The 11,950-nt window shown below is 50.9% G+C and overlaps 1 protein-coding gene across 1 annotated transcript; it reads left to right on the top strand.

Moving 5' to 3' along the window:
• The first annotated feature begins 5,756 nt into the window (after positions 1–5,756).
• Positions 5,757–10,188, top strand: EVX1 (even-skipped homeobox 1). The gene is made up of 3 exons (XM_027724580.2): positions 5,757–6,189; positions 7,653–7,903; positions 8,626–10,188. Exons 1-3 carry the CDS (start codon positions 5,757–5,759, stop codon positions 9,154–9,156), a joined length of 1,215 nt encoding a protein of 404 aa, XP_027580381.1. The 3' UTR covers positions 9,157–10,188.
• Positions 10,189–11,950: the final 1,762 nt, after the last annotated feature.

Genomic DNA, 11,950 nt, shown 5'->3' with positions numbered 1-11,950 from the left:
CCCTTCCCCTTCCCCTTCCCCTTCCCCTTCCCCTTCCCCTTCCCCTTCCCCTTCCCCTTCCCCTTCCCCTTCCCCTGTTGTCCTTCTTTTCCTCCTTTTCATTTGCTTGTTTCATCTACAGCTTTCCATTCCTTGTCATCCTAAATGGAGTCTCATAACGTGTGTAAAGAGAAAACAAGAGGCAACATATTTGTTCCCATGGGTCAGATCTGCTTCTTTTCAAATCAGAGAGGAAATCACCCTTTCGTTACAGGAGACACACTGTTGGGTCTCTGGAGTAAAATACCCACTTCTGGCATTTCCCTAATGGCAAGAGGTCCCTCAGCAGATCCTGTACCCCTTGGACACCCTTATCTCCAAAGGAATCTTCAGTAGGGATTTGTCACACTCTTGCTAGGGATGAAAAGGGTCTTCAGGATACGGCATATGAGCTAGGACTTTTTCAACCATTTTCTCTAGGCAGAGTTTCCACCTCTTAGCAACAATTTCCAATGCCATGAACTACATCTATGCTCCTCTCCACACCTGTTCATAAGGCTCTCCGTAAAAATATCTTCATCCCGGTGAAAATACCAGGGTTTGGCCTATCTGGAGCAGAACCAGGCCTAACGCTGCCAGCACGGCTGGAAAGTGACGGGCTGCAAGAGGGTGCAGAGAGCCGCTGCTCTGGCCGTGCGCCGCTTGCTTACAGCAGACACAGGGGACACCGTGCGCTGCAAACGCCCCTCGTTTCAACCATTTCTTTCTGGGAAAGGCCGGGAGACCGCCTCTCCGGGGCACTGGCGCCTACCCGGGGGCGATAGCGGGGGAAATAGCAGGGTGCCCCGGGGGACGGCCGGTGATGGGGCCGGGGCGGGTACCGGCGCCCCGACGGGGAGGGCGGGCAGCTCTCGGGGTCGGCGCCCCAACCGGCAGCACCGCTCCTCTCGGCCCCTCCCGGGCCTCTTGTTTGTTTTAATAAAGCAGGACACCAAAATACTACGTGGGTGAAAGGATGTGTGTTCACCTCTGGCATTCCCGCGGTTTTCTCTTGGTAATGCCATGTCCCTCCTTATGCCTCTTCCTTTGGGCACCTAAAGATCCCCTGAGACTCCTCAACTCAATGTTTCTCTAAGAGATGCTTCGAGGTTTCAGGCGACGCCATCACCCGCCGGGGGAAGTCGCGAAGTTGCACAGCACGGAGGACTGCGAGTTCAGTTCTTGTTAAATCAAATCTTAAAAAAAAAAAAAAAAAAGGTCTAGTCGGGGGAGCTACTGAAATACTGTCCATTTTCCTTTATCTGTGCCTTCCACCGAATTAAATGCACACTGTAAATACTTTTTTTGTTTTCAAATCATGGAGTATGCCACGCAGATCGTGTTTCTACTCCTCATTGAACATTAAAAGATTGCCGCAGTTTTATGGTTCTCGACGAGTCTGGAAGCGATAGTAATTGAAATTGAAAACACAAATTCCTACACGATTTACTCACTGACATCAGTAAAGGAGCAGATTTAGTTTCCACGGGCAAACTTGTCCTCAATGTCCTAGAAGCGGGAATCGTGCCCTTACCCCCTCCCCCCCGTCTCTCCCTTCCCCCGGTTTTGGTCTAACAAGGTAAAAATCTCCAGAACCTCCTGCGGTGACAGGGAACTGCTGCTTCGGACAGCCAACAGGTAAAAAAGAAAAAAAAAAAAGAATCCAGAACAGACAGAGGTGCCGGTATCCGGCATTCAGAGGTGTATAGAGGCAGAAACGTGTCCTGGATCTGATCCTGTAAACACCAGTACATGCTCTCCTAGGCACATCCCACTCACGACTCTGTCCTCTGTCTCCTCAACGTCACTTACGTGTTATGTGCTGTCATTGTACCAGCTTGTCTTTACACCTCAGAATAATGCGCCTATTATTCTCTTCTTTCCAAAGTTTCCACCTCTAATCATGTCGTAAAAAATAGACTTAATAAAACAGTGATAATTACGCCATTATTGTTAACACTACCCATTAAAAATTTAAAAATAGGTTTTCTGGTTTGGTTACCCATTTGCACTACGTATCAGTTCTTGCGGCACTGAATCGTTCCGCAGCATGTCTAAACTTTTTTCCTTTTTTAAAGACGACAAGATTTCAGGGTTTATTTTTAGAGAAACTGAAGGCACATTATGGTTTCTCAGTCGTAATTGGACAGTATCGGCCAAAAGTTATTGACACTCTGTTGACCGGCGAAGGAAAATAAATATCCCCCGGGGAAAGAGAGTGTGATGTGCCTTTCCTTCTGCAGGGTTAGCAGTTTCAAGGAAAATGCCTGATTTATGAGCGTATCGCTCCACTAATGTTTTAATGTCTCCCTATCACTTCCTTGTTTTGGGAAGTGTGTGTCTGTGTTTCGTTTGGTTTTCGTATACCAGGCTACCTTTTAGCCTGTGTTAAGGCAGGATTCGGCGTCCTGATCTCGCCTTGGCCATACATCAGCAGGGAAGGCTGTACACTCGGAGAAATAAATCAGTTTGAAAAGTTTTGAGGATAGTTACGACAGCCTGGCTGTGACCTAGTGAGCGACAGATAATAGGTTTTAAATCTCTGTCTGGAACAGGCAGAGAAAAAAAAGAACCAAGACCATAGAGATACACTTTCCAATCTGCCTGGAAATTAATCCCAAATGAGGGAGTCTCCTTCCAAATTGGGCATGACAGATCTGAGAGAAACACTAGACAGAAGGCAGTGCACCGGACCCCACATTCCCGGCGAGGCAAAGCTCCGCAGACGCGGTAGAGACCGGGACGGGGCTCTTCGTTCCGCCACGCCGCGCCGGCGGCTTGTTGACGTGCGAAGGGCTATTGCGGCAGTACTGCTCCTGGGGGATGTAAAAATAGACATTTTAAGAAGCCTTAACTAATAAAATCTAAATTGGCCTCAAAAATCCCAGTACTTCCCCCCCCCTCCTTCTTAGACCCCCACTCGGGCCTTTAAATTCACTGCGTTTACCCTTGGGAAATAGAGGCGTGTGTGCGTCTGTCCGTGCGGGGGTACACCGCAGCCTGTGCTGCTGCGGGCTGAGTCAAACCTCCCGTGACAATGACCATCGTCCCCGGCTCAACAAAACCTCCGACCCGAAGTACTTGACGGGTGGCTTCCTGGTGGGAACGGATTAAGAATGGGGTGGGGAAGGAGACAGCAGTGACTCGTAAACGAAGATAATAAAATTTCTGGGGGACTGGCCAGCATAATCCCCGGGAACCATCTCCAGGACTCCAGTCTGCCAGAGAGAGGATTTCCCATCAACTTCCCTGCAATCGTCTCCAACGCCCACTCTGGGAGCGCTCCCTCCTATTCAGAATTCAGCTCCCGCTTACTGTTTTGTTTAGAAACAGACTTGAGTATCCCTCTTCTTGCTGCTAGCAAACTCATTGTGATGCGGAGATGCTCTCTGTCCGCCACAGACAACAGCCAGCCTCTTCCAACACGACTGCTTGGCTGAACTAGAAAGGAGGCTGGAAGTGAGCTTCCTCGGGAGGTTGGGGCTTCCCTGAGACTGGAAGGAAGCTGAACATTCACACACCCCCCCGAAGATGCCAGGGACACGAAAACAGCTCTTCTGCCCTTTCCAGCCGCAGAGATGATGCCACCAGCTGTGGGAAGCGGCACCAGCGAGACACAGGCGCAACGCTGCCCGAGCCCCCCCTCGCCTCACCTGCGTGGCCTGGCCCCACCGCTCCGCTCCGCACCGCTCCCCGCAGCGGGGTCAGCGCTGCCCCTCCGCCTCTGCTGAGTGCCAAAGGCAGACCACCTTATCCGTCCATCCATCTATCCATCCATCCATCCACCCATCCTTCCAACCACGCACTGCAGCAGCCGGACCTGATCCTGCTTCCCCGGCTCCGCTCTGGCACAGCCCGCGGAGCTGAGCCTGGCTGCGGCAGGAATGAGCAACGGGCACACACCGGTCTAGAGCTGGAAAGGAAGAAAAAGGAAATTGAATCTAGCAATGAGTTTTCAAGAAGTTTGCAGGCTTTGGAGCAGTGCACACTTCACACATGTGAGGGAAAGCAGCACGGTCCAGAGAGTGTTGTGCGCATGATGTGGATTTGCGTGGAAAAATGCTACGTGTATACACAGAGAGAAAGGGAGACTGGTGGCCACAGCCCTGTAAAAATTCTTGGTTTATTTCCCTGAAACCGGTATGCTTTTTCTAGAAGAACACTTTAATCCATGCATCCAGCGGACCAGGAATCTTGTTTGTTTGTTTGTTTGTTTGTTTGTTTGTCTCCTTACATCATACTCGTCTCTCACACAGGGCTAAACGGAAAAATACAGCATGTTTCCTCTTGCGCTGCTTGTTCCCCACCGAAGCAACGTCACCTTAGATATGCCAGTAAATTCCTTACCGGGTTAGGAACGTAATTGGTTGAATGTTTTCTGTATCCTGACTAGCCAATAACACTCTGAGAAAAAAATTTAGACCAACCTAGTCACGACAGATGGCGAAAATGACTTGACACTACACGTATGAGGCAATATTAACTGAAGATTAGATACTTACCGCATTCATTAGAAATATCAAAATATGCGAAAAAGACTACGTGTGCCGCTGTATATACGGATGCAAGGTCTCTCATTTTCAGACAAATGCTGTCCAAATGGTTGCCCTTGTCATGTCTGTTTTAACAACATCTGCTGTCTAGCATAAGCTCTGGCCTTGCTAACTTGCACTTCTCTAAGCCTGAATTATTCTTGGCAAAGCTTCTTCTTGCAGTTTCCCCCCCTGAAAGCACATAATAATTTGTGCAAAACCGTTAGTTAAGAAGAAGAAAGGAGAGGAGACATAAAACTCTCTTAAAAGCATAAGAATCGTGGAACAAATGGAAACAACAAAGGAAGAAATAAGAGCAAATGATAACCTTAGATAGCCAGAATAACTACAGTTATAAGTGAAGTAGTTTAAGTGAAGTATCTTTTAATCTGTAAAAAGCAATAAGTATATAATTGCATTTCCAAATTTTGAACTAACGTTTTAATCTCAGTCAATAGAAAGCAATGACAGTTAAACGAATAGGAACCAATGTTGACCCAGAGCAAGAAATCAAAGCTATTTTTACATTCAGATGTCAGCAGCGCGTTTCTTTATCGTCAAGTTTGCAAAGGATTCTTAGAAGCCTTATATATGCAGTTGGGCGGAAGCTGATTGCCAGCAATAAAAACTGCATCCAAGGAAGAGGCTTGAGTACGTATCTTCTCACTTCCAGGATGCAGCTAGGGATCTTCGCTTCAATTCTACATCAAGGTTGTGGCTTAAAGCAGTCAAAGGGCAATATAATTGTCAGGCAAGGCTTCCCCCCGCGGAACTCTCTCCGCATGTTACAACCTCTTTGCAGCTCAGCTCCATATGCATCTCTTTTTCACACTTCCCTCTCCATCTCGGGCTCCTACACCTGGTGCATCATGCATTTAGCCCATTCGCTCCGGCTCTTCTTTCATCTTCCCAATGGCAGACGTTTCTATTTATCCACTGGCAATCAATGTGTGGCGTCACCGGTGGTACTGTAATGACGACTGCACCATTGAGGATGACAGCTTAGAAAGAAGAGGGCAATGGTGATCCCTCCCAGAGCAGCACAGCAGAGTGTAGCGCTCGCATCACAAGGTCACCCTATCTCACCGCTTGTTCCTCTGCATTGGCAGGAGAGGGTTGCTGGGTTTATACAAGGCTGGGGCGGGAGCGGGAGGGAGGGGGGAAAGAGATCTGGATTTTTTCTCCCCTCCCTTAAGCAAAGCCACAATGGAAACCAGGAAGGAGATGGTGATGTTTCTGGAGGGGACAACTCTTGGCGCTCTAGTTGGCAAGAGGGTGCCTAATTTGTCCGAAGCAGTGGGGAGCCCCGCTCCGGAGCCGCAGGAGAAGATGATCCATCGGAACTGCCTCAGCCCCAGACCTGGCCCCTTGTCGTCCCGGGAGAGAGGAGGAGGAGGAGGTGGCGGAGGAGAAGACGAAGAGGAGGTGGAGGTGCTGCCAGGGACAGGGACGGTGCCGGAGAGCCGCTCGGCGGCGGCAGCACTGCTTTCGGCCGGACAGCAGCCCCCCGCGCCGGAGCCCCCCTCCAGCAAAGGGCAGCAGAGCAGCTCGGACACTGAGTCGGATTTCTATGAGGAAATCGAGGTGAGCTGCACCCCGGACTGCGCCACGGGGAGCGCCGAGTACCAGCACAGCAAAGGTACCCAACTCCTTCCCATGCCTCCAGCCCCCCGCCCGCTCCGGGGCTGGGTGGCAGCACTGGGGGGGCGGGGGGCTACCGGAGAGGGTTTTCACCTCGCCAGCTGAGCGAGGGGCAGTGAAATCTGTGTGTGTGTGTGATCTCCTTTCCTGGCTGATTCCTCGTCTCCCTGCCACCGGGAGACTTGTTTGGGAGTCAGAGGACACGACACCGGGCAGCCCCCGCATCCCTGGAGAGGAGCCAGGCTTCCCATCGCGGATGCAATCAGGTCTGCGGCTTGTTCCGTAAGACCCCCTTGGCCAAGACCACCACCCGCTCTTCCCTTCAATTTATTCTATTTTATTTTTATTCTTCCCTATCGCCTAGACAGTGCATGCTCCAGGAAATCCCTTACGATCCTCCATGCCGGCGGGTTTTTTTGTATGTGTGTGTGTGGGAGCAAGATCAAACGGGTTTTGTGGCCGAGAGCTGTTTGTGGTTTTGCAGGGTGAAATGTGCCCGGGCGAGTGCGGAAGCGCCCATAAAGACCGTAAAATCGCTCGCCTGCCCCAAGAGCGGTAGCGACGGCCTTGTTTGCGAGTTGGGTTTAAAAAAAAAAAAAAAAAAGGCCCAAATTACCTTGTCACTTCTATGTCTCCGTGGCGCCAGCTCGGAAATGGTCCCAATGAATTAATTGCCTTTGGTCTCGGGCACAATGAGGGAGAGTTGCATTTGAAAGCAAAAGCAGCGGCCAGGCCCCTTTTCCCCCTGCCCCCACTTCCCACTCTCTATTCCCACCTTTCCAGCTCGGCAAAGATCCCCCCTACGCTGACAACAACCCAATTCCCCCCCCTTCCCGTTCCTCCATCACTTCAAGAAGAAGCCGGGAAGTGTGGAGAGCGCTGTCTGCCCTCCCTTGTTCCTTACAGGCTCGTTGAAAATACCCCATCCTGGGCTTTGGAGGCTGAACAGAGGATCCCCGAGGCCTCGTCTTTCCCTCAGAGAGAAAAGAGTCCCTGCCTGCTCCTCTCCTGGGTCCTTACTGACCTGGAGAAAGGCGCCGCGGAGACGTGCGGCTTGGCCGGCGGGCACACCTGCCTTTCCCAGACGCTCAGTGTCGGGGGATGCTGCGGCGCCCGCCTCCGGTTTCCCGGTGGGGGAAGCGAGTGGGGGGTCATCGGGCAGACACCGCCAGTGCGGCGTGTGTGTGTTGAGGGATGGCGGGGGCAGATTACCTTCCAACCAGAGTGAATAAGCACCCGTCAAACCCTTAACGGGTGTTTCATCCCCCTTCTCCCTGCCCTCCTCTCCGGTCCCTCTTGCATGTCTTCCCAGCATCCCCAGTACACCCGGGCAGGCACAGAAAAGCCTAATGGGGAGGGCTGGGTGGGGAGAAGGGAGTTCGCTGGGGCGGCGGGCAGCGAGCATCCCTCCGTGCCTGCCCTCCTCCGAGCGTGTGTCGTTGCTCCGGGCTCCCCACGCAGGGCCGTGCTCCGAGGCGTTGGCCGGCAGCCCCAGCGGCGGGGGGGATCACCCCAAGGGCAGCGGAGGCAGCGGAGGCTCCCAGGGCTCACTCGCCTGCAGCGCCAGCGACCAGATGCGCCGGTACCGCACCGCCTTCACCCGCGAGCAGATCGCCCGTCTGGAGAAGGAGTTTTACCGGGAAAATTACGTGTCCAGGCCCCGGAGATGTGAGCTGGCGGCTGCTCTAAATCTGCCAGAAACCACCATCAAGGTACACGCAGCTCGGACATGTTTTTAATTAGCACGATATAAATCTATATGGCCAAACTTCCTTGCAAAACTCGGGAAAGCACTTCGCCAGCACAACCCTCCCTCTCAGCTCCCCCCGCCTCCCGCCCCTTTCCTGGCCCTGCCCGCACCCTGCAGCAATGCGGGAGAGAGGACACGGCTCCTGGAGCCATCCCGGCCAGCGCCGCTAATCCAGCCTCTCCCTGGCAGATTACTTTTAATCCTTCCTTCAGTCCAGTCCAAATCTCGCTCAGCTCTTGGGGGAGGGAAGAGGAAGCCAGTAGCAGATCTTGTTTCCATCTCACTTTCCTTTGCCTTTTCAAAACTATTTGCTCATGAAAATAAACCCGACAGCAAGCCAGGTAGTTCTGGATGCGAAAGGGCAGCAAGGAGGCAGAGCTGCCCAGTTGGCCGGGACCGAGGGGCGGGGGATGGTGCGCAGCAGGACAAGCCCTAGCAAGCAGAAAGGAAAACAAGCAGAGTAAAAGGGCTACTCCTCTGGGTCTCCCTATAGATTTTTTACTGGGGCTTAACTGATCCCTCCGTACGTGATGACAACTCCCTCCGAGGGGGAGAACTGGCGTCGGTCTCAGTTCTCCGGTAGATCCGCGTCCGCCGCACCGCCCCGGGGCAGGGGCTGGTACCAGCGGCCGGACGGAGCGGAGCGACGGCGGGTGACGGCTCTCGCCTCCCCTCTCCCCGCAGGTTTGGTTCCAGAACCGCAGGATGAAGGACAAGCGGCAGCGCCTGGCCATGACCTGGCCTCACCCGGCCGACCCGGCGTTTTATACCTACATGATGAGCCACGCAGCGGCCACCGGGAACCTGCCGTATCCATTCCCGTCCCACCTGCCCCTGCCCTACTACTCCCACATGGGCATCGGCGCCACATCGGCCTCTGCCGCCACCCCCTTCAGTACCCCCCTGAGGCCGCTGGACACCTTCAGGGTCCTCTCCCATCCCTACCCGAGACCAGAACTGCTGTGCGCCTTCAGGCATCCCTCTCTCTACCCTGCCCCAACTCATGGACTCAGCAGCACCGGGAGCAACCCCTGCTCCTGCCTGGCTTGCCACAGCGGCCAGTCCAACGGGCTGGCGCAGAGACCCTCTGGATCAGACTTTACCTGTTCTGCCACAACCAGGACTGACTCCTTCCTGACTTTCACGCCCTCTGTGCTGAGCAAAGCCACCTCAGTTTCCATGGACCAGCGAGAAGAAGTACCTTTAACGAGATAAACCTTTGTCTCAGGGTTATTAAACACTCGTCCCTTTCCCGGGCTTCTCTTCGAGTTAATGTACTTACAGCCCATGTTTATTTAATCGTGTTCTCTGCTCAGTCGTGGACACCTACAGGAAAAAAAAAGACTAAAAATAGCTCAGTCTTTAAAGGATTTACATTCCAAGCTGGAGGGAGGGAGAAAGAAAAGAAAAGAAAAGAAAAAAGAAAGAAGAGAAGAAAGAAGAAGGAAAGAAATTACTAGTGGTTTATCTCTGAGACGGTTTTGAGGCACGAAAGAGGAAGAAAATCAACCCGAATGAAATACACTTCAGTAACCTACAGAAATGTGCTAGGACTTTCTTTTCCATGGATAGACTTCTTCCCAAGGGCTGGGGCTTCTGTAGATCACAGCAACAAACCTTATGCACAAACCTACGAGACAGAGAAGGAAAATCTGAAATACTTGAAAGAAACATTATCTTGATAATGAAACGGCTTGTGCGCATGAAGAAAGCAAAGATGTAATCTCTCAGTGTTCAGAAAATAAAAACGGGCAGACAGCAAAAAAACCAAAAGATTTTCTGTTTGCACCTCGACAGTATTATCCATTTCTCTCTATAGAGAATAACAATGCTTTACCATAAAGAAAACCTGTCATTCTGTACATTACTTTTGTGGTTTAATTGCATTCTTCACCCTCCCTTTTCTAGTCCTTCGTTGTGAGCAGAAATCCAGCATTTCATTTCCTCTTTTATCCCAACTTCTATTTTTAAGAGGCAGACTTGAATTGGCAGGGAAAAAATATGAGCTCCTGCCTCTTTATGGGTCAGAGCTATTTGTCCTTTAAATATCAATGTCCTATTATCAGTCGCTGAAATGTGCACACACTGACGAAATTAGCAAGTGATGTATATGTAAAGAGGGTTTTTGAATATCGAATGTACAATGCTTTGTGAGCAAAGACCCCGTGCCAAACGCTAACAAGCCGCCAAGGGAAGAGATTAGGTGACAGGGAGCACAACTCCTTCAGACAATCACCAGTCTGTAAATTGGAGCAAAGGCGATTTCCCTTCCTTTGTACTTCAGCCTTCAGTTCTCTCATTGCCATTTCCTTCTGTGTCTTATTTCTTTTATTTTATTTTTCCTTTAAAAGAAAAAAAATGTATTTCATGCTTTGGGTTTTGTGTTTCCTTCCCCAGCCCTAATCTTTGCATTTGTATGTGTCCGTCACACTGATTCCTCTTCCTTCTTGAGGAGTTTTTCTTTCACAAGCTCACTCTTCCCCCCCCACCTCGCCTCCTCTTCAGAAGGTATTTCGGAAGAAGGTAGCATCGTTGCTTTTGCTTGGATTTCTGTAACTTAAAATTTAAAAAACACTGGCACGGGGCTCAGTAGCAGTTTATTTCAGTAGTTTCCTGAAATAAACAGCAGTTGTTTATTTCATTCTATTTTAAAATGGCCCAAAGAATACACTGCCATAATTTGTTACCATGTCAGAATAAAACTTAAAAGCAACAAAAATGAAACGACCAAAACTGATAATAACGACACATTTTATCAACATCTCACTCATATTTTTATCGTGCTTGTTAATAAGAAAAACAACTAAAATTGTTGCTTAAGACGAATTTCACAGTGCAGTTTCTAATAGTTACAGTTCAACAAGCAGGAAAATAAATGCTGGAGAGAACAAAGACGTGTTGACACCTCTGCTATCTACTTTGTACTAAATTGCTGAGAAACCTCTGGTTTATTGTCACACCGGAGACTTTTTGTCCTTGGGAAAGGGGGTGAATAGCAGCGTTTCCCTATAGAGGATGGAGAGCAGGGAAGAGGCACGGGCGTAGCAGAATATATTTTTCCAATTAAAAAAAATATTGTTTAGGACAGCTTTTAAAAACCTGATCCAAAGTGACCATCTTTAAATCATTAAGGGCATATTGTTCCGCCCTTTCTGAATGAGATGTCCTCATGGACATGGAAACCGATGGCCCTTTTTGGACACTCGCAAACAGATTCCCCCCCCCCCCCCCCCCCCCCCCCCCCCCCCCCCCCCGCCCATCCTCCCGGAAATAACAATTGTAAACAGCGTCCAAGGGCAGTGCCGAACAACGACCGAGCTTTGCAAGCCTTTCCTCTCCTATACTTTTTCTTTTAGTACACAGGAGAAGAACCAGTCCAACAAAATAGGAGCTGCAGAGCCAGTGCCTTATACAACCCCCCGGCGACCCCGGGAGAAGGGAGCGCTGAAGAGGACGGGGGAGGGGAGGGTACGGCAGAATGAGGACTGCCCGACAAAAACGGGGAGTCCTAAATAGCCCACGATGTCCCGTTCCTCGACCGGGCGGAGGCACCTGCTGGGCCGAAATCGTAGGCCGGGATCGACCGGGGCTGCTTCTGCTATCGCGGCACCAGTTTGCTTCTGCAAAGTGACTAGTCCAGAAAATACCATCGGCTGGGGGGCAGAGCAATATATATGTATTGTTAAATACAGAAATTTTATATATATAGGTGTGTGTGCGTGAGAAAGTGAAAATTTAAACGTCTGTTTAGCTCTTCCACCCGTGATAGGGACACTCCCCCTTAGTGAGCGGGCAGAAGGGAAGCAGGGATCGGTAGCGTCCGCAGCCGGCACGGTCCCTGCTCTCCCCGCATCTCCACTGCAGCCCTCCCGATTGCCCACTCTTGGAAGATGCTGCGGCAAAGGGTCTCTGTGAATTTCTCCGCGGTTCGGTCACAGGGCAGAAATTGTCTGCGACAGGTAAATAGGCTGAGGGGTCGCGGTAATGCCAAGAGTATTTTCAGTTAATA

This window comes from Pipra filicauda, unplaced genomic scaffold (assembly GCF_003945595.2).
Source record: "Pipra filicauda isolate LSUMZ 115617 unplaced genomic scaffold, ASM394559v2 scaffold84_size4826128_pilon, whole genome shotgun sequence".
In the NCBI taxonomy this organism is placed as follows: domain Eukaryota; kingdom Metazoa; phylum Chordata; class Aves; order Passeriformes; family Pipridae; genus Pipra; species Pipra filicauda.
The sequence above is the reverse complement of the archived record's forward strand: the minus strand, read 5'-3'. Positions and strand labels throughout refer to the sequence as shown.

Coding starts and splice junctions, on each gene's coding strand:
- EVX1 (XM_027724580.2), top strand. CDS start 5,757: ATGGAAACCAGGAAGGAGATGGTGATGTTTCTGGAGGGGACAACTCTT. Junction 6,190..7,652: donor CGAGTACCAGCACAGCAAAG/GTACCCAACTCC, acceptor CTCCCCACGCAG/GGCCGTGCTCCGAGGCGTTG. Junction 7,904..8,625: donor TGCCAGAAACCACCATCAAG/GTACACGCAGCT, acceptor CTCTCCCCGCAG/GTTTGGTTCCAGAACCGCAG.